The sequence below is a fragment of the Nematolebias whitei genome, chromosome 6 (genome assembly GCF_014905685.2).
Source record: "Nematolebias whitei isolate Nwh7 chromosome 6, NemWhi1, whole genome shotgun sequence".
NCBI classification, from domain to species: Eukaryota; Metazoa; Chordata; class Actinopteri; order Cyprinodontiformes; family Rivulidae; genus Nematolebias; species Nematolebias whitei.
This window is the reverse complement of record NC_056503.1, coordinates 32,218,948-32,240,044: the sequence shown is the minus strand read 5'-3', so window position 1 is coordinate 32,240,044 and position 21,097 is coordinate 32,218,948. Positions and strand designations below refer to the sequence as shown.

At 43.7% G+C, this 21,097-nt stretch overlaps 1 protein-coding gene across 1 annotated transcript in view; it reads right to left on the bottom strand.

Annotated features, from left to right (window-relative positions):
• Positions 1-126: 126 nt before the first annotated feature.
• cux1b (cut-like homeobox 1b) overlaps positions 127-21,097 on the bottom strand; it is a 78,504-nt gene continuing 57,533 nt past the window's right edge. Inside the window, exons 15-22 of the mRNA XM_037677522.1 lie at positions 14,389-14,583; positions 4,478-4,590; positions 4,267-4,383; positions 4,106-4,189; positions 1,185-1,241; positions 1,025-1,105; positions 881-945; positions 127-807 (exon numbers count right to left, since the gene is read on the bottom strand). Of these exons, the coding sequence (XP_037533450.1) occupies positions 759-807; positions 881-945; positions 1,025-1,105; positions 1,185-1,241; positions 4,106-4,189; positions 4,267-4,383; positions 4,478-4,590; positions 14,389-14,583 (761 nt within the window). The 3' untranslated portion in view covers positions 127-758. The remainder of the gene's footprint in view (positions 808-880; positions 946-1,024; positions 1,106-1,184; positions 1,242-4,105; positions 4,190-4,266; positions 4,384-4,477; positions 4,591-14,388; positions 14,584-21,097) is intronic.

The window sequence follows — 21,097 nt, the reverse complement described above, 5'->3', positions numbered from 1 at the left end:
CAGGACAACAACCACATTTCCAATAAAATAAAAATTAAATGCAACAATCCCGAATTTACGTTTGTAGTACCTGTACAGAAACAATCAGCCAATAAATGTCTGAGATGAAAATACTACAAAACAAAATGATTGCATAGTCTTTATTTGAATACATCTGCAGAGACAGAAGAGAGAGGGCTAAAAGGTAAACATGCACAGAAATAAAGTTTATTGAGATGTGAGATTTAATAACTGTAAACCAACAGAACCACCTCGTCTTCTTTCAGTAACAATAAGTCGACTTCAAAACCAAAAACAATCAAACTGCACCTTCTGATCAATAATCAACCCCATTAATCTAATTTTACTTTACCCGTTTCTGCACTAATCCCACCACCTTAACTTTAATCCACACCCTGTTGACCTGCCATCATTATCATTACTGATTATTAATCTAACAAATTAATCAAAACCACACTACCAGTATCCTGGTCCACTTCGGTGCAGTAAACAAATTTTCTTCATTAAATCAGATTTAAACACAGAGAGCACTAATAATTATTGTGTTTTAGGTTTCTGTTGTCCCAAAAGCAAAAAGAACATGAAGTTAAAATATAACTAGGTCAGGAAATTAGAAACTTAAACCTCCTTTCTACTCAAATAACCATTTTTTTAAATAATGCACTAAAATGCCCCCTAATGGAGAATTTAGATACAACAGGAACAAATGAGCCTGAACGGCATGCTCGGGGATTGTGCAGATGCTAACGAAGGACAGCTCAAAGGTTTTGCTCATCCTCATGGAAGCGGTGGAGGTGGTCAGCGTACCTGGGAAATAAAAAGAGGGATTAAGTTAATAAGCCTGAGAAACGACTGCCTCTCAGTTCTGATCCAAACTCACTTTTTGGCACAGAACGCGGTGCAGTCTCTGCCGATGCTCTCGCTCCAGGCCGTCTTGTACAGCACCTGGAAAATCCCAGACGAAGAGGTGAATCCAGTCACTTCAGCGATAAAGAACGAGTTACATTCGAGACAGAAAACCCACCAAGAAGACCAAACAATGCAGAAACAGGGTGTAGAAGAAGGCGATGGTTCTGGCCATCTTGTTGGAGAGGATCACGCGTCCCTGAAAGACAGACAGACAGAAGACTTCAGGGCTGGACTTGGACTCAACACCGGCGCATCTGAGGGAGCTCCAGGCTCACCAGGCTAAGAGTGGCTTTATCCCAAGGACTGAGGCTCAGGTATCGGCGCTGACGCTCCTGCAGACAAACACAAACACGGTCACGGCTTGAAAAACAAAATTTTAGCTCTGTAAGTCAATTCATAACGAAGAGAAATGAGGACAAGTAGTCGCACGAGTGTACAAGATTTATAAGCGTACAGTAGTCTCTTGCTACTTCGCGGTTCGACTTTCACAGACTCGCTCTTTTATGGTTTTTCAATGCAAGACTGTACATGACGCATGATTGTCAACTTTAATATTACTCACGTGATTGGGACAGTACGGGATAAAAAGTTAACGAAAAAATAATACTTCGGACAGGCGCCGCCATTATGTAGTTTTCTTTCAATAAGCTTATATTGTAACGCAGGTCAAAAGAACTACACTACCCAGAAGCCAACAGTGCTTCTGGCTGCTGCTTTCTGCTGAAATGGAGGGAAAGTTTTACAATGCAAAGTCAGAAGCAACAATTGGTGTTAAAATGATGGAAGTTTAAGAGTTTAGAGCATTGCAAGAGTGTGGGAAGGGTTTATAAAGCCTTAAAATATAGATAAATACTAAAATAAATAGTGTTCCTGCTTCGCAGTTTTTCATCTATCGCGGGGGTGTCCTGAACATAATGCCTGCGATAACCGAGGGACTACTGTACTGCTTATTGTTCTTCCTTTGATTAAAACCCGGAAAATATATTTACAGGTCTCCTGATGCATGCTCAATAATCCAGGTAGAAAAATCTAAAAAAGTTTAATCTGGTCCTCTGGACATTCAAAAAAACAAAACAAAGCAAATCAACAAAAAAATGTAGAAACGTTTCGTCTCTCATCCGAGAGACTTCCTCAGTCTGAGGTGCTGTTTTCAGCTCAGTCTCTTAAATAGCACCTTCTCAGAGTGGATCAACCAGTTTGCTGCTGACAACCAAAACCAGCTGATCACATGCTCAAGAAGGACCATCAGCCTAACAATGGATCATTAGCACACTGATGGCTGTTTACTGTTCACAGAGGGCTGAGTGATACTAGCAATCACAGCATTGTAAGAGGGGGACAGTTGAACCCAGAGGCCTCCACCCCTGTTTAATGATGGACGATTTCTTTTCACAAAGATGGCCTCCTTTACTTCTCTCTCAAACCATCGTTCCTCTCTGTCCAGGATGTGAACATCTTCATCCCTGAAAGATGAGTTTTGGTTTTTTTGAATGTCCAGAGGACCAGATTTAACTTTTTTAGATATTTACAGGTCCTTTGCTAAAAAATACCATAAAATACATTGTTCCGGTAGTTTTTACACAGCAAGAATATCTCACGATTTTGAGTAGCTTATTTCAAATGTGGAAGTTTACGCAAAAAATACCACCTATTTTCCCTGTAGTTTTTCCACAAGAAAATGTTCATTTTGTGGACAGTACGGCCAAAATAATAATCAAAAACAAGTATGTTATGCTTTTTGTGGAAAAACTACTGGAAAAATACAAATTTCCAGTGATTTATTTTATATTTTCCCAGATAAATTTTCCCCAAGAAGAATAACGTTTTTATTTTGGGTTGTTTAATTGGTCAGTTCACAAAATTAACATTTTTTGGAATCCAGTACCATGAATGGAAGCACGTGTGTTTTAATAAAGGGGTTATGAGCTGCTGTGCCAAGTTAGAAATATGTTTTCTAATAAATCAATAAATCTGGTAAAGCTCAGATGTCCCAGCTTTTCACCAGCCTTGAACGCAGCATTACCTTTGTGAATCTGGAGCAGCAAGAAATTCTCGCACGTCACATTCACAGTCGACCTGATAAGATTTAATCATTTATAAGTACAGAATATTCTTGAGTCATTTGAAAAACTGTATTTGTGACTCTTGTAGTGCGCATTTTGTAAAACTTGTGGTACGAATACAAATCTTTCTGTCTGCTTGTATGACTACAATACTTTTGAGACTAGTTTATCTTCATAATTTATAAGATGATTTGAGTTTATAAAAGACTGAAGTTGGATCAGCATCACTTTTATTTAACCAGATAGAAATACACTGATCACCTGACCAACAGGTCATAAAACAAATAATATAGAATAAAGCAATTTATTTTACACATAAATGTCTGTTTCTAAGATGAACAGTTTAAAAGAAATGTGACTGATTTGTTTATCTTGTGTTTGCTGCAATAAAAATTGTATTTAAAGCTGCCGCCTTATATCACACGATCTGGAAGTCTCTCTAGAGTCCGTGCTGGGAATGACTCTCAGCTACTACTTTAGTTTACACGAACCTTTTCAAACTCAATTATCGGTCTGGAGCCACGTCATCGGAAAGTCCAGCCCTTTATTTTGAAAAAATTAAATTAAAAAAAGGGAAACAGAAGCTTCACAATGATGCCAAACATTATATGAAGGGATTTCCCAGAGCCACAACAGCTGGCAGAGAAAAATGGTCAATTTCAAATTAAATTTATTGTGAATTTGTTGTGTGTGTTGGAGAAGACGGATTAGGTTCAGGTGGCGTCTTCATGGACTTTATTCAAACCTCACAGTAAAAATCAGTATTTTAGTTTATTTTACTGCAGCTGGACTCATTTTGCTGCGCGGGTCACATGTTTTAGCTCAAGATAGGTATTTTCAGTGTTACAGCAAGTAATGCGTTTGCTAAAGTCAGTTAGCTGTGGCGGCCATCTTGAATTGGGTTGACTTCAAACGTTAATCAGCTGTAGACGAACATCAAATTTGCGTTATTTTTAGAAAAACGTTTAGTAAGCTCAATTTATTTTTAGACTCCCAGTCGAATATGTGCACGAGCTCATGAGCTATTTTACTAACACACATACACAGACGGACAAAAACGTTATCGCCCACCGTTCGCCTTTTGGGCGGTGAGCGATAACGAGCTGAGCGAGGCGTGTCTGCTGGTTCTGTACCCGCTTGCTGAAGGAAGAAAATGGATCCAGTCTCTCCTCGTACTGGGAGGAGTAGCGCATCACCGTGTCGTCGCTGCCGCCGGCCTACAACATGACAGACACACAGTTTGTCAACGTCTAAACAAAACGCCCAACGCCACGTGTCGTCCGTGCACACGCACTCGGCCCGCGTAGCTCTGCAGGAACTTGATCTTCTCGTAGAGCTTGATGTTGTCGGCCCTCAGGCTGTCCAGCTCGTTCTGCAGGGCCTGCATGGTCTGCTGCACGGAGCGGTTCTCCTGCAGGGAGGAGGTCAGAGCAAACACACACACATGACGCTCATTCCTCTAAGAGACAAACAGGAAAACGTGCCGTGTGTTCGTGTGGCCTCACAGCTTCCAGTTCCTGGTTGCGGGAGCGGAACCTCTCCCTTTGGCTGGAGATGATGGAGAGCAGAGAGTCCATCTGGCCCTGGGGGAGCTCAGGCTGGGGGCTCACACCTGAACCTGCCGAGAAAACACGCAGCACTGAGAAAACAGAGCTTTCAGAGCGAACCTCTAAACTAAATAACTGGACCAGTTCCTGAAAAAAAAAAAGTGAAAATTACCGTTTTAACTGGTTCCTTGTTAACGGAGGATCAACTCTAAATCCTCTTAAAGTATTTAGCTTCAAATTTCTGTTTTTCTGCTGATTTAAATTTAAACGATGAATTTAAAAATATCAGTTTGAATATTAAAGAGCCAGTCACCAAAGACGGCATGAATCAGGCTGAGCAGGAGTGGTTTAACTCTTCTACAACAACCTTTCCTTTTCTTTAAGGAGCGTTAAAGTTGCTTTGGTAAATCTGGATTTGGGTTAGGGACCATTCTACTGCAGGTCAGATCTTTCTGTTTTTGTCTTTTTTTAGAGCTTTTGGCGTTTGGCTTTACTTTCCACTGATAAGCTCTGCACTCTGAAAAGCTCGTCCTTCTATTCTTCGGGGCTCGATGGTGTAAAAGCAGCAAAGTTCATGAAGTAACTTTAATCCCACTCAGATTAAGTGGCTCTCTCTGTCCTCCTGATAACCGCTTTCTAAAAATGTATGTTGGCTCAACCATGCTTCGGCTAATCTAGTTTACTTACGTAGTCGTTACTCTTCGATATCAGAGTGGATAAACCTTTTTTGTGAGGTATAAATACGTCTATAAAGATTAAGAATCATTTTGCCCGGCAGGATTGATTTTGTTGACATTTTAGTTCAGCTCCCCACTTTAGAAGGCGGCAAAGCTCCCGTCATAAGAACTTGTAAAGATCATTATTTTTGCTAACAGAATTTAAGCAGAATGCTATATTTATTTGCACACAGCATGACTGCGTTTAAATCAAATGAATACAAATGTGAAACTAGTATAATCTGAGCACAAACAGTAAAGGAATAAGGGTTTGGTTGATTATTGTAGCAATGATTCTTGGCAGTAAATCTTATCCTGTTGTAAAACCTGTTTATTTACTCTTAAACGGTGCCACATTTGTTGGTAAAATGCATTTGTAGGTTGAGCAGCAGTTAAGTATGTGGGTTGTGCTCATGAAAAAAACTTCTATACCAAACAACTTATTCTGTTATTGACACTTGGTTTTCTTTATTGGACTGGACGATTAAAGTCTGAAGAAATAAGACATATTGACAATTTTAACAAATAGGATCCTTGTTCGCATGTGGAAGGACCATACACAGCCACAACAGCCTCTTTCTCATGCTGCTCACCAGCTTGGTCACACACTGCTGTGGGATGGCATCTCATTCTTTAACCTGTTGTATGTCAGTCAATGTGGTTATGATAGTTACTATAAAACAAAGAGCCTGCTTCAGCTGATCCTTCAGGTTTTCAATGGGGTTGAGGTCAGGACTACAGACTGGTGGCTCCATCCTCTCCACTTCCAAAATCAGGTGGTAGTCTGATAAACCCCACCCTGTGGGGTCAAGCATTGTCATCCAGGAGTTTGGTCTGACTGTAGAGATGTATTGGATTGTCACTGGTTGCTCATAGGTGCTGGTAACCAGATGCCAATCAGGCCCCAGATTATCAGCACCTGAGGTACCAGAAGCTCAAAACAAGAGTCAATAGAAGTATGATACATCTGACCTTAGCAGTAAGATTTCCATGGGTGCATCCCACATACTCAGGGATCTGCAACTTGTGGCTCTTTGGTCCCTCTGCAGCGGCTCTTTCAGGCTTTGACCAAAACTAACAGAAAAGATCATGTTTATGTGGAAAATCTGCTCAGTTGTACCTAGATGCCATGATTCTGTCTCATTTCTCATAGTGTGTCACTGTCTGGAGCCAAGCAACTCAATCTGCTTTAAAACCTATGAGGATGTTGTATTCACAAGGACTGGAAGTTTTAAGACAAAAAACAAAACAAAACATTGAAGTGGCACCAGTGTAAAATACTGGAGAAATATAATTTCTTAAGCTGTGACATTTTTTTAAATGTTCTTGTTTAAAATTGACTTTTAAATGCATTAATGGTCTTGTCCCAGAGCTGGTGAGCAGAATGGTTTTAAAAGTCAGCAGCAAAGGAGTTGCAACAAAAGGTGCAGTTGATGGAGACTGCAAACCTGCAAAATACAAAACATCATTTGGTCAATGCTCCTTCTCATTTAAAGCTCCTCATATCTGGAACAGTTTACCAAAGGCAATAAAAACATTAACAGATCTATTCCCAGGTGAAAAAATGGTTGAAACAAAACCAAATCTGTGAACACCGAGCCCCATGGGGATGGAGGAGCAGGCATGTGTGTGAAGGAACTGTTTAATTTTAATTACATTTTAATTTTATTTTAGCTGTTTTTATATAAAAGTCCAACCAAGGACTGGGTTTGCAAATGAGCCTGTGGCTAGAAAACCTTCGTACAAAACAACGGTTCTATTTCATATAGGCTTCGCCCTTTAAGGCTGTCGCTGATGGTTTATCCCGTTATGCGCAGCATAAGCACTGAAAAAAAATTAGTCCACGCCCACCTGCTGTGTGGGCCCCACCCGGTCCGTATAAATTACGTTAAGAGCGGGAAATCGGCTCCCATTTTTTCTTCAGCGAGCTAATATAGCACTGTCAGAAGAACAAAGAAGATAAATTGTGTAAATGACCAACCTTTGCGGAAGATGCTTGGCCCGGCAGTCGACCTCCGGTCGTCCGGTGAGTTCTCCTCCCCGAGGAGAAGATGACAGCAGTCTTATTCCAAGGTAAGCGTCGGGGAACTTTCCCAGTGACAGGTCATTACACGCTGGACAACGCCATCTTGTGTTTTTTCCTCTTATCGCCGACCCTCGGGGCGAACCGGATGGTTCCTCCGGGGCAAGGTGTGCTCAGCTGCAGCCCCCGCTGCTCATTCCCTCCCGGGGAGCGTAGTGTAGGTGGAGGGGGGCTGAGTGAATGCTCACCCCATCCCACCTAGTTTCGCATCGGCGATCTCACCGCTCCCGGCCGACAGCGCCCTCAGGGGTTGCCCGGCGGAACCCGGGAGGAGGCTGACATGAAGGGACACCTTTTTTTCTACGTCCCTCGCCTTTTCCCGCCAGTTCGGATGATCGGCGGAAAGGTTATTTTTCACTGACGTGTTTTCCAGGCAGCCGCAGTTAGCAACAACGTGCGCTGCTAGCATATAGCATGTCCAAGGGTCTGAAGGCCGCAGACCTGCCTTGGAGACAAAGAACTCCTTCTGTAAGGCAACTGACGCTATTCCTCGGTTCCCTCCCCTGGAGCCAAGCCTCGCGGAAGCTTCCGGAGCGAAGCTGTCCAGGTCGGAGCAGCGTCCCGTCCCTCCGGAGGAACCAGACGGCGACCAAAGCTCTCCAATCGAGCCCACCGACGTGTTTTCAGGCAACCGCAGTTAGCAACAACATGCGCTGCTAGCATTTAGCATGTCGAAAGGCTAGAGACCTCTCACCTGCCGGAGGAGACAAAGAGCTCCCTGTGTAATCGGCAGACGCCACCCTCAACATGTGCGCCGCTCCCTCGGTTTGCCTGTCGAGGATTGTAGCATGGATGACGGTAATCCAACGTTCCAACTGGCTCCGTCACTCTCCATTGCTGCCGGGAAAGCTGCACAAGGACCGGATGGAGGGCCCCATCTCATCGGACGCGCTGTTCGGAAGCAGCTTGACGTCCATGCTGACGAATTCGAAGCAGTCGGAGGAGACGTCGGAAGCTGTACGCCATCTCATCAAGCCGCGCGGCTCATTCCGTCCTCCAGCCCGCTGGAGAGACCGCCGAAAGCAGAGGCAGAAACATCGACGCTCCACGGCAGCAGCAGCTTCGTCTCGCCCAGCTCCACCACCAGCCCCGCCCGCCAGAGACCACCCCTCCTCAGTCCGGCAGCCTGCACTTCAGCGTTTTCCCCAGAGATCGCCTGCAGATGACGCTCGGAGCAAACAAACCACAGGGCTCACGGGGGAGAAGTTTTAAGAAATGACGGTCTGCGGAGGATGTGTGTATAAATGACACAGGAATTGAATAAATGATTTTTCAAAGATCAAAATGCCTGTTTTTAGCCAGTCTGTAAGCTCGGATGAGCTCACAGCCGCTACACACACATCCTCCACTCATAGAGCCGGTGTCCTTAAATAAAGGTTTTTTAAAATCCACCGCCGCTCCTTCACATGCCCAGACGCTCACGTGACACCACGGTAAGCGAAATAACTTGTTGTCAATCAGACCCGCACGATCACCTCCCAACGGTGTTAACGCGCTCCCGAGCGAGACAAGCAGCTTCCATCCAAAACGGCACTGTGTCGATGATGCACGCACAGCTGCCCGGCGCTCACCGGCCCACATCGGGATAAATGTGGGACCGCAGGCCGGGTTCGGTGGAGGTCCCTGCTCTCAGCGAAAACAACACACGCCTCTCCTGAATGAACGCGAGTGGCCGTCATCCACCGCGTCTCAGCGATCAGCAGCTCACGGCGGCATAAGCGTGAGACAGCTGAATGAATCCAATGACGGGCCCCGCCCTCAGCGAGAGCGGCGCGCGTCCCTCCAGAGAAAACGTGCGCTCCCGCGAGGCTCACAACCTTCACTTCGACATCAGCTGACACACGCCTCGCCTCAGCACACACCGCCCCGCCCGGACATGAAGGTTGGTCCGCGATCCAGTCACAGCGCACGGGCGCGCGCAGAACAGCCCTTTCGAGAAAGCCTCGCCTTGGGTCACGCGGAAAACATTTCCGCGACGCATGACGGCGGTCGAGGCGGAGGTTTGGACGACATCCGTTCAAAACACGGCACATCATTTAAACGCACGTCCACTCCACGAACGTCACGCAGAGTGGTTAAAAACATGCTCACCGGACAGATGGATGGACAGAGTGTTATGCAAGGGTTACACGCTGCAGTTTGCAACCCGACCCCCTCCGTTCGGAGGAGTTATAGAGACGGTCCTGTCATCACCAGACCAAGTCTCAGCCTTAAATGCAGAAGTCCAAGAGCTTCTGATAAAAGGTGTAATCTCAAGAGTTCCCAACGAGGAGGAAAACACAGGGTTTTACTCACGCTACTTCCTGGTCCCCAAAAGGACCGGAGGGATGAGACCGATTCTGGATCTGTCAGCTTTCAACAAAGCGATCATGAACAGATTTTTTTCACATGTTGATGAACAGACAGCTGTTGGACAACATCCAGGAAACGACTGGGTTGTCTCCATCGTTTTAAAAGATGCCTATTTTTCACACACCAATCATCCCAAAACACAGAAAATTTCTGCGTTTCGCCTTTCAAGGGATGAAGTACCAGTACAACAGGTTGCCTGTTTTGGGTACTCCCTCGCGCCTCGTACGTTCTCAAAGTGTGTGGAGACAGCCCTGCATCCACTGCACAAGCAGGGATGAGAGTTTTGTTTTACCTGGACGACCTGCTGCCCCTGTCTCACTCCAGACAGGAAGCATTGATACAGGCTCAGGTGTTAGCATCACACCTGCTAAATCTGGGCTTCGCCATAACTGGAAGAAGAGCTCGATTTTCCCGGCCCAGATAATTGTTATCTGGGAGTGGAATTAAACTCAATTACCATGACGGCTCGTTTATCACAAACAAGAATCGACACTCTAAAAACCAATTACGCCACGTAAGACCTGGCAAAGTGGTAACAGCTGTCTCCGTCATGAAGCTGTTGGGAATGACGTCATCAGCTCACACAGTGGTCCCGCTGGGTTTGTTACACATGAGACGCCTCCAGAGGTGGTTTACGCGTCTGCGTGTGGATCCAGTAAAACAAGAGAGACGGATGATCACTGTCCCTCCCTCCATGGGAGCAGACCTCCGACACTGGAGAAACACCCTGGCTCTGTCAGAGGGAGTCCCCGTCAGCAGACCCACGTCACGTGTCAGTCTTCACGGACGCGTCTCTGTCAGGTTGGGGGGGGGACATGCCTATCTCAAGCAGTAGGGGCGCTGTGGCCCCACCGCACATCAGCCCACATCAATGTTTTGGAGTGTCGCACAGTGCTGAATGTGATTCAACATTTTGCTCCCGTGCTACAGAATCAACACGTGTTGATTCACACAGACAACATGATGACTGCTGCGTACATAAACCGCCAGGGGTGTGTGCGTTCAGCCCAGATGTTACACATTGCGCGGAAGCTACTGAGTTGGGTTCATCAAACCTGCTTTTATTAGAGCGGTTTACATATCCGATGTTTCTGAACAGAGGGGCTGATGTGACGTCCAAGGGCGGCCCACGTTATGTGGACCGGATCCTCCATCCGGATCTGATGTTTTTCAGACACAGCAGAAGTTGGCAAAGCAGCTGTGGACCTGTTTGCGACGCGAGAAGAACGCGCTATGTCAACTACGGTTTTTTCCCTGAGCCCGCGAGACGATCCATCGCTGGGGGGGGACGCATTTGCTCACAGTCGGTGGCCCAAAACGCTTTTTACGCGTTTCTTCTCCCTCACCTCCTCTGTTTTTTACGGTCCATGAACCGAGTTCAGGAGGAGGGATTGACAGCTCTCCTGGTGGCTCCCGGCGTGTGAACGCACTATGGTTCCCAGGCCTGCAACGTCTGTTGTGGGGTCGCCGTGGAACTGTCGTGGAGGAAGGATGCTCTCCTTCAGGCAGGAGGAGCGACCAAGAGTTACCCAGAAATAGGTCAACACCGGTGGGTTTGACCGCTGAGCGGTCCCACTTAGAGGATGGGTCTCCCTCAGGAGATAGTGTGCACAATTCAAGATTCACGTGCTGCATCTACCACAGTTCTGTACACATCAAGGGTACGGCTTTTCAGCGCTGGTGTACAGAGAAGGTTTAGAGACCACTTCATGCTTTTTAGGCAGCGTGTTGTTTTTCTACAACACCTGATGGATAGGGAGTTGGCTTTCAGTACGCTTTAACGTACGTTGCAGCCATCTCTTCCTGCCACAAAGGGTTTGGAGACAGAACAGCTTTTAATCACCCGCTGATGAAGCGGTTTCTAAAAGGTGTACAGAGATGTAGGCCTGTTTCATGTCCACTTGTTCCACAGTGGGATTTAACGCTGGTCCTGCGAGCCCTGATCAAAGCTTCAATTGAGCCTCTGGATCAGTTTTCATTTAAATTCTTGTCTCTTTAAACAGTCCTGCTGCTGGTTTTAACACCCGCTAAGAGGGTAAGTAATTATCTGCCCTCTCTGTTGTTTCGTCATGCCTTAGAATTAGGCTGACGGGCAGCTCAGCTGTTTTTAAGACCAACCCAGCTTTTATGCCTAAAACATCACGAGCTCTTTTAAATCAAGAGTGATGTCGTTGGAGGGGTTTTTTCCCCCACAGATCAGAAGGGGAAGCATCTGTTCATCTTCTTTGCCCGGTGCAGGCGTTGACGTGTTACGTAACGCGCACAGCTGCAATGCGTTCAAATTCAACAATTGTTTGTGCATTATAGAGATGCTTCTGCAGGTCGCCGTTACCCATCCAGCGCTTGTCACACTGGCTGTGTGAGGCCTTTTTCTGAAGCCTACAGAGCATCAGATTTAGGGCCTCCTGTCAACCTCTAAGCACACTCGACCAGGGGTATCGCATCTTCGACTGCTCTGCATAATGGTATGTCAATGCAGGACATTTGCACTGCGGCTGCATGGTCAACACCCTGCTCATTTATTCGCTTTTACCTACGTGATGTAACGGCTCGTTCCATGACACATTCTGTCCTTAGTGCCCTAACAGAATGAATATTGTTGTTCTCATGGAACTCTGTTTAAGCTCACTTCTGTCTGCATGCATTACAGTGTGAGATGTTGTTTTCAGTCACAGTCGTGTCTGTGATTTTGGTTCTATTGTCACTAATCAGTTCATGATTATTGTTAACAATCAGTTCATTTGATTTTTGATCAATTCATGGACATTAATCTGTTTATACTGTTCAGCCATGAACCAGTTGGTTCATGCCCCCCTCCCCCCCTCTTTTAAACTTCCTCTTCCCGTTGAAAGTTTTTCCGGGGTATTCATGTTTGTCAGAACGCATAGTTACACAACATGCGTCTGTGCATGGCACTTAATTACGCGATGCGTAGTTTATGCACACGGGGAGCTGAGTGACAAGACGTTTTTTGGGCAAGCTTCCGCTTCTTACTGTGTTCGAATGGACCCAGTGAGGCGAGGACCACATCCGCTTCGCCCTTAAACCATCAGCGACAGCCTTAAAGGGCGAAGCCTATATGAAATAGAACGTTGGTTACGTACTGTAACCCCAGATTCTATGAATATAGGCGTAGCCCTTTAAGCGTCGGGCCTCACTGGCTCCTAAATGGCTGAAGAAAAAAGCTATTTTGGGAGCCGATTTCCCGCTCTTAACGTAATTTATACGGACCGGGTGGGGCCCACACAGCAGGTGGGCGTGGACTAATTTTTTTTCAGTGCTTATGCTGCGCATAACGGGATAAACCATCAGCGACAGCCTTAAAGGGCTACGCCTATATTCATAGAATCTGGGGTTACAGTACGTAACCAACGTTTTTGTTTTTAACATGTAACATTGTTTAATGTGCTGTCCTTGTTCAAATAAACTTGAATGAATGAAAACTGAATTTTATAGGATGTTATACCGCAAACAAACAAACAAAACTAGTTTTAGCAGTTTCCTGTCATTTCCTTTGCAAATATGTGGATACTAGTACTAATACAGAGTAAATTATACTCTGTTTAACTTTATGCTTTATTTCTTCAAAACAGGATACTCAATTTCTCCACAATAAAATAAATAATAATTAAAAAAAAAAAACACATAAGCCTGAACTGTTCATTGTTTTAGTTTTTTTAAAAATTGGCAAAATAATATTTTTTTTCTTTTACAAGAATCCAGTCTTCTGTGCTAGATTTGCGACCTGGATATGAGCACCAGTGAACCCTGCAACCCAAAAAGGAAAAAAGCGAGTAAAGATGATGGATAGCTGGACGGATGGAATCAAGTCTTTTCTTTTGACTCAAAATGTAAAAATATTAATAAATGTTAACAATCATTGGATGTTTTTAGTTTTATAATTTCACACCTACAGGCCAGAAAAGCCCCCTCTACCAAACTTAAAGTGGCCCATGGGCCACCAGTTGATAATGATAATAGTAGCAGGTTTTGCGGCTCTGGACACGTTTAGTTTAGTGAACGAAAGGGCAGAAATGGCTCCTTTGCTCCTAAAGGTTGCAGAACCCTGCACATACTCAACTCTGCTGCTTGAACCACAAATGCATTTTCTTTAGAAATGTGGCATCATTTAAGGCAGTGCTTCTCAATTATTTCTGTTATTGTACTCCACTTCCTGCTTGTGGAGAGATGCCCGGTCTGCTTGCATTCACACTGTACTCGAATTGCGCTAGAGTTTAGTGTAAACCCCCCCCCCCCCCCAAACTCTCCACTGCGACTGTAAATAGAATCATTAGTCTATAAAATTGTTATAATTACACCTCTGCCTAACACTGTGTCCTTATTAAGACTAAAGAAAAAAAATATATATAGATCAACTTACAACGAAGAATAACTTTTATTAACTTTGGGTTTTTTTTAATCTGTAACAGAAACAAGTTAAAGTGCATCAATGTGCCTAAAAAAAAAAAAAACCCAGTCCTTTATTAAACTGTAAACATTTTGGACCATTTGATACTGAAAAATAAAATTAAATATAATCGATAAATAATAATAAATTCAAATTTATCAGCAACATTTTAACTCAGGAGTGTTTTATAAAACACTTTGATCTACAAAACAAAAATGAACAAAACAATTTATGCGGATTTTTCCCAAATAACTTTCATTTCGTCGCTGACTTTCAAACAAGAACATCTTTAGTCGATCCTGGGACTTACCGCTAAACATCTCAGTGGCCTCTTTGATGGGCTCTGGAATGTTGACGACCTCCGACCCGTCTGCATCGGGGCGTGAGAGGGAGGACAAGGCCTGGATGGTGCTCAGGTCGTGCTCCAGCTTCACGATCAGCTCCTTCTGCTCGGCGCTGGTTCGCACCGCGGCTGAAAACTCCACCTGAAGCTCAGAGTAGCGGCCTGCGGGGGAGAACAGATCATTTGTAGATCAACTCTCTAATTTTCTCACGCTGGTAAAATTCAAATATTAGTTTAAGACGACTCACCTGAAGAAGCTGTGAATGACTGAATCATATTGAAACCCTAACAAGCTCTGACTGACTTCTTTTCTCTGAGAATACGTTCTTTTTGGACAAGTCACGTGTTAAAATAACATTTTCCAGGAAAAATAAAAACACCAAAAGCACACTTTTAGTATTTGTATAAAAGAGATTTACTTCAATTATCACACCTAGGGTGCATGTGAATAATAATAATAATAATAATAATAATAATAATAATAATGATGATGAATCAAATGTCAATCATAACAAATACATCGTGAACGTTTCATACAGTGATATTGCTTTTCAATGTTCGTAGAAGGGACTGTTTTACAGTGCTAAGAACAAACAACATGATACGTTTAGTAAATAGAAAGGCTAAAGAAACCATGATACATGAGGGAATAAACAAAAACAAAACAAACAAACAAAAAAAAAAAAGAAGGGAGACCCCGAAAGGCAGACTTAAAAACAAAATAAAAACTTTGTAACATCCCTTTACAGTCATGCAGCCTCTTGTACGACACACACACACACACACACACACACAGAAAATAAGCAGTGGGAGAAGTGATGAATTATTACTTCCACGTTGATGATGACGGGTCGGAGAAACTAAATCATCTAGAAACACTGAAGTTTTCTAAAGCCTCAACGAGCATCTTAAAGCTTTCCAAACGAGGGAGGAGGTGGGGGTGGAGATCTCCCCAGGCCATTTGGTTGTCAGACTACACACACCAGGTTCCGGCTAACGGGTCAACAGAATTAACGACTCTAGGTAGCGAAACGCAGGAAACCGACCCTTTCCCCTCCGCCAACCCAAGCGGACGACTTCATCACTATTTGGCTTTTTTGCTTCGTCTGCGAGTCTCGACTAAAGAACGAGTCGACGGGACGAAACGAGTCAGTCGCCTGAGATGACCTCCGTTTAAACAGGACGTAGGAGAAGGTGATAAAATGGCTTAAGACTTGGAACTGAAGCTGATGTCGTGATGTGGGGGGGTAAAAAGGACGAGTGTATTTCTTTGTGCTGCGTTTGTGTGTAAATGTTTGTGTGCTCTGCATACAGCACCGCTGATTCAGAAAGTGTTTCCTTACAAAAACCCCACTTCATAAGATATATTCTAAAAGTATTACAAAAAACATCTGAGGTTTTTCTTTTATCTTTTTTTTTTTTTTTTTAATTGTTTTTTTTCTTTTCTTTTTTCCTGAATATGGTGACCAGTGCTGCTGTTCGGGCTTCCATCACAACGAACGTGTCAAACGAAGAACTACGACAGATCATACAGTAAAGCTTTTTACGACTTCAGAAAACATTGATATGATATACAGCATCTGTTACACCTTTACAATGTTATTCAACAGTGTATAGAATCATCTGATTTAAATTTGTAGAAAAATATCTGTGGATCATGGAAAAAAGTCCTGAATCGTCCCTTCTTCTTCTTCTTCTTCTACTCTCCTGCACCGCGACAACAGCGAGATCAATCGGCTACGCGATCGATCGATCGTATTTACAACGTCTCTTTTCCCAAAAAACAGAATTGGCACGCGTCATTATCAATACCTGTAGTGCCGTTTATCATCGTCACAACAAACCTGACATAAACAGAAAAATAAAGAAAAATACAAAAATGCCCTGTGAAGATATTCAGTGTTATTACAGTGTATGCTGTGTTCTGCATGCTTCCTCCTTCATTCCACGCTCTGGTCTTGTTCGCTGACAGTTTATGTACAGCATAAGAAGTTCAGTGGGGGCGGGGCCAAGACAAAATATAAAAATAACCGCCTGAAATACGACCTGGACTGAAACGGGACTGCAGCTCAGTCGCTGGGGTACGCTTGAAGTCTGCTCTCCAACGCTCAGCCCCTCGCTCCAAAGAGCCGAGAGGCCTTTAAGTACCAACATGGATTCTAGGAGTGGGGGGTGGGGGGGTGGGGGGGGAACCAAGGCGCAAGACATCAGCTGAAACTGTAGACATCACTAGTTTGGTGCCCTGCTTGGCAGTTAAAGGCACAAATCTGATGATCTTGCTGGTTCCGGTGAACGAATGGGATCTGGCTTTAAAAAAAAAAAAATGGGACAAGGGTTTGAGGCAGATCTTTTTAAGCAGGGGTTCTGCTGAGACGTTCAGAGCAGCTATCATCTTACCTGTTACAGACGGCTCGTTGAATGACCTCAGTTTGGAGGAACGGGGTTGCATTTTGAGTGGGGACGAGACCAAAGCTTCTTAAAACTACAATTGTTATTACCAGTGATTTATATGAAGGCATTTTAATAAAACATGAGCTCTTACATTTTTGTTACTCCCCCAAAAAAGGCTTATACGGACTGCATTGCTGAGTTGTTGTTTTTTTAATCTCTGACAAAAATTACTTTTTTTTTAGAAATGATTTTAAATCTGTGCAGAGATACAGTCAGTCATGTGAATATATTGCATTTCTTTCTCTTTTTTTAATGCGTCTTTCATATATTTTGTTGCATTTCAACATTTAGTTTGACTAAATTTTAAAGCACTTTGGTTCACTTTGTTTTTAATGTGCTGTATTTATAAACTGACATCGTTACCTCAACTATCACTGGTTTATGTACAAATATGAATATATACCTAATAAACAAAGAGCTCAAATACAGCGGATGATTTTTTTTAACCGTGAATTTATTACTAGTGGTTTTCTTTTTGTGACAAATATGATAAAAACCTGTCATTAGGAATAATTGTGTTGAACGTAATTTGATTTCTGTAGATTATTTGAGGACCCTCATAGCAGGGGGGTGGGATTACAACCCCTGATGGTAACCATCAGAGGTTTTCAACAAATTAAAAAACATAATTTAGGATTAAAGTTTAATGTTGCTTCTTTCTCTGCCTATGAACGAGCAGACATTAACGTGCACGTTTGATTTTTAACCACGTCGCTAAAGAAGGCGTTCATCTGAGCCGCTTTACGTCTTTAAATAAAGTTATTTGAAGAGCAACGATTCACTTTGGACTCTGCTTCACTCAAACTAGCCGTCAGCTCGTTAATCCAGACAGAAATAAATAAATCAATCCAAACTGAGGTCATTCAAAGAGCTAGCTACAACAGGTAAAATACTTACTTCTTTTTGCAGCACGCCTTCGTTTCAAACGATCTGAACGTTAAACACGGCTGTTCGTTTCCATCAAACACGCCGTGGTTGTCCTGTTGGGAGCTGCGGAAGAGAAACTTTACGGACACGTTAGGAAAAATAAGATTTCAGTGAAGGAGGATGGAGCCTGAATAAAACCCGAGAACGTCTCGGAGTATCTACAACTGTACAGGACGAGAGCGTTTTGTGTTGTCTGCAGTTTGAAGTCAGAGTTGGACAGACACGCCACCTTACGTTTTCAGTTTTAGTGTTAGGACGTGGAGAAGAGTCTGTGCTTGGTTTACAACCACTTTGTTTTTCTTAAGAAGAAAGAAAAAAGGCAGCCACGTCCCAGCATCCTGGGCTGGTACTCTGTAGTAGTGTTTACAGACCCTGTCCGAGGCTGAGTCATAAAAAGATCCTCATAAGTGCTTCGTTACGAACTGCAATAGAAATTCTGCATAATCATAGGCTGGCTATCTCTGCTCGATATGGCGTAGCACACCTGCTCGCTGGTACACTTCTCTAATCTCAATTTGGCAGATATGACCTCTTTCAAGTTAACACGCACGCGTTCTCAAGTTTAGGTAATTTCATTTGACCTATTTGAGTGTAAATTTGGAGCGGTTAATTATGTCGGTGTGATTAATGGACGACGGCGACGTCTGGCTAAATAAAACTGCGCGCCCCGCAGGAGCGGCAGCGTCGGGCTCGCTCGAGAGAAACGATACAACACGATCCGAGAATAGAAAGCAGGAAAAAATAATAAAACAAAATAAAACATGTTCACTGATCTTGATATGTCCTTTGATTCTCTAGCTAGCAATTTAAGCGCATAGCAGTTTGCGGTGAGAGCTTTACGCTTATGGGAGCATGAAGTGTAGCAAACACATTTTCAAAGCTATTTGAAATGACACTAAACTTTAGGATTCATGAATATACAAACAAATGAGAACTAGTACATCTTTGTAAATATTAACCAATACTGCCGGCAGTCTATACGTCTAATAAAAATGTTACTTGCCCTCAGGAACAGTATAATCCCTTAAAAAATAGACAACTCATATGATAAGACATTAAATGGAAAAAAAAAATACAGCACCTATAAATAAGCAGAATAAAAACCAAACTATAAATGCAATAAAACCAAGCTACAGTAAATCATAGTATTACACTACTCTGTGAGACAATTATTAATGCAATGGTAACGCATCAAACAGCTTAAAGAAGGGTGTCAGTTGTGCACTAGTAGTGTGTGCAAGTAGAAATATGACCCCACTCATTGGAAACAAACACTCCTTGATCTCTCAAACACACACACGTGTGCACACGCATGTATTGACAGGCATGCGTGCACGTGCATCCACGCAGAATCGCACACAAAAAAGGGGGAGGCAGTGGGCTGACAGGCACTGAGGGTTTGTGTGGGACAGGGAGGAAGTGATATGCCTTAAAAAGTTTGTAGTGTTTACAGTAGAATTCAATGCAAAATAAAACACACACACACACACACACCCCTGGGTACAGGAAAGACTGGAGGAGAGTGGAAACGACTCGCACCAGGGCTGGGGTGAACTCACGTCGACAGCAAACCAGCAGAAAAACTAAAATGATAAGAAGCGTTCAGCAACTCGTTTGCTGAAACCCCCTCCTTTTATTTCTTTCAGTCTTTAAAATCTACGTCTTAAATTGAGCGAATTGACCTCAACCCTGATTTACATGCAGGCCAGTATAAATGCACACACGCACAAAAGAAGACGCACACGGACACACACTCTTCCTGATTTTAGCCTATAAAAAGATGTTTGTGAACAGAGAGCTTCTGTCAGCGGTGCAGACGTGCACACCGCCCAGCAGGTCCAGTGCTGGGTACAGCTGTGACGTGCACAACCTCAAAAAAAAAGTATAAACTCAAAATAAAAACAAGAGACACGTATAGTATCACCATGTCAGACAGCTACAGTACTACATGAGTCCATCGTGCTGCAACGTTACTCCACTCTAATTTACCGTTTCTTCTTTTTTTTTTTTAAACTTAAGTCTTTTATTTTCTGCTCTTATTTTGTACTAATTAAAAATGCTTCCTAAAATTCCCTATTTTGTAACTCTTTAGAGTCAATAGACTGTGCAATCTCTTATTGGCAACCAAATTGCAGTATCAAAAACAGAGATCATCCTTCATCCTAAGAAGAAGGGTCAAAGGAGGCAAAAGAGGGTTCCTTCCTTCCTCTTCAGATGAGTGCGTTTGTTTGTGAGGAATTAAAAAGATCCTTCTGGCCATCACATGGCTGTCAGCAGGATAGGATACGGGACACAACAGGTCAAAGTTCATCTGTCTTCTATCAGTAACTGTGGCACCTCAGCCAGCAGGCCTTCTACTGCCCTCTTAAGAGCGTAGGAGTGACATTAAAAAAAAGGAAAACATGCTGCCGTTGAGAAGAGAACACACCGATTTTCGGGGTTCACACAACCACACGCTTGACGATTACGCACACACACAGGTACACGCCGACACAACCTCTATCACGCAAACACACACGCACGCAGTGAGTGAAAAAGGCAAAGGGTTTTGTAACAGTCACTCTACAGTGTGAAAAATGAGGCGTCTCACTGAGTGAGGGGAGGTTTGTGGACACTTGGGAGGTGAGAAGAAGAGCGGAAAAGATCTCCTTTAACAAAGTGAGAGTTCTTGTAAGAGAGTTCCTGTCTCTTTCTATCATCTATCAGTGTCTATCACTGTGACAGCTGCTGTGTCAGGCCTTGCCTGTGTTACTGAGTCCAGGTTCGAACCCCAGCTGCGGGTCAGACCCCCAGCTCAGGACTAACCAGTCTGGTGCACCAGTGGCTGGTGATAGAGGGGAGGTACAGCAGGGCCAGAGGCCAGCAGGACGGCTAAGTGCTTTTTCTCAGTACAAAAACAAAAACTCAGTTAAAAAAAATTAAAACAACCAGGAGAGACACTTAAGCTCTCTTATTTTGTTCTTCTATGTAGTCAGTAAATCTTCTTTTTAAGGGTTTTGCCAACCACTCTTTGTTTCTTTCCTCTTTTTTTGGAAAGCTTCTCCATAATAAAAATGGCTGCTGAGCTTGACTTTGGCTGTGTCCACTCTCCGGCTGGAACAGAGCAGGAGGGGTCCAAGGTTAGAGGTCGTGAGGTTATGGGAGGACAGGGACGAAGGATAGACTGGGAGCTAAAACTCCCACTCTGATGGGTCCTCTTTACTGGCAGCCTTCTCCAGCCTGTGGATGATGTTATTCAGATTGGCTGCTTTCTTCTTGCGCAGATTGTTGTCCCTGGGGTTTCGGGCCGGGCCAGAGG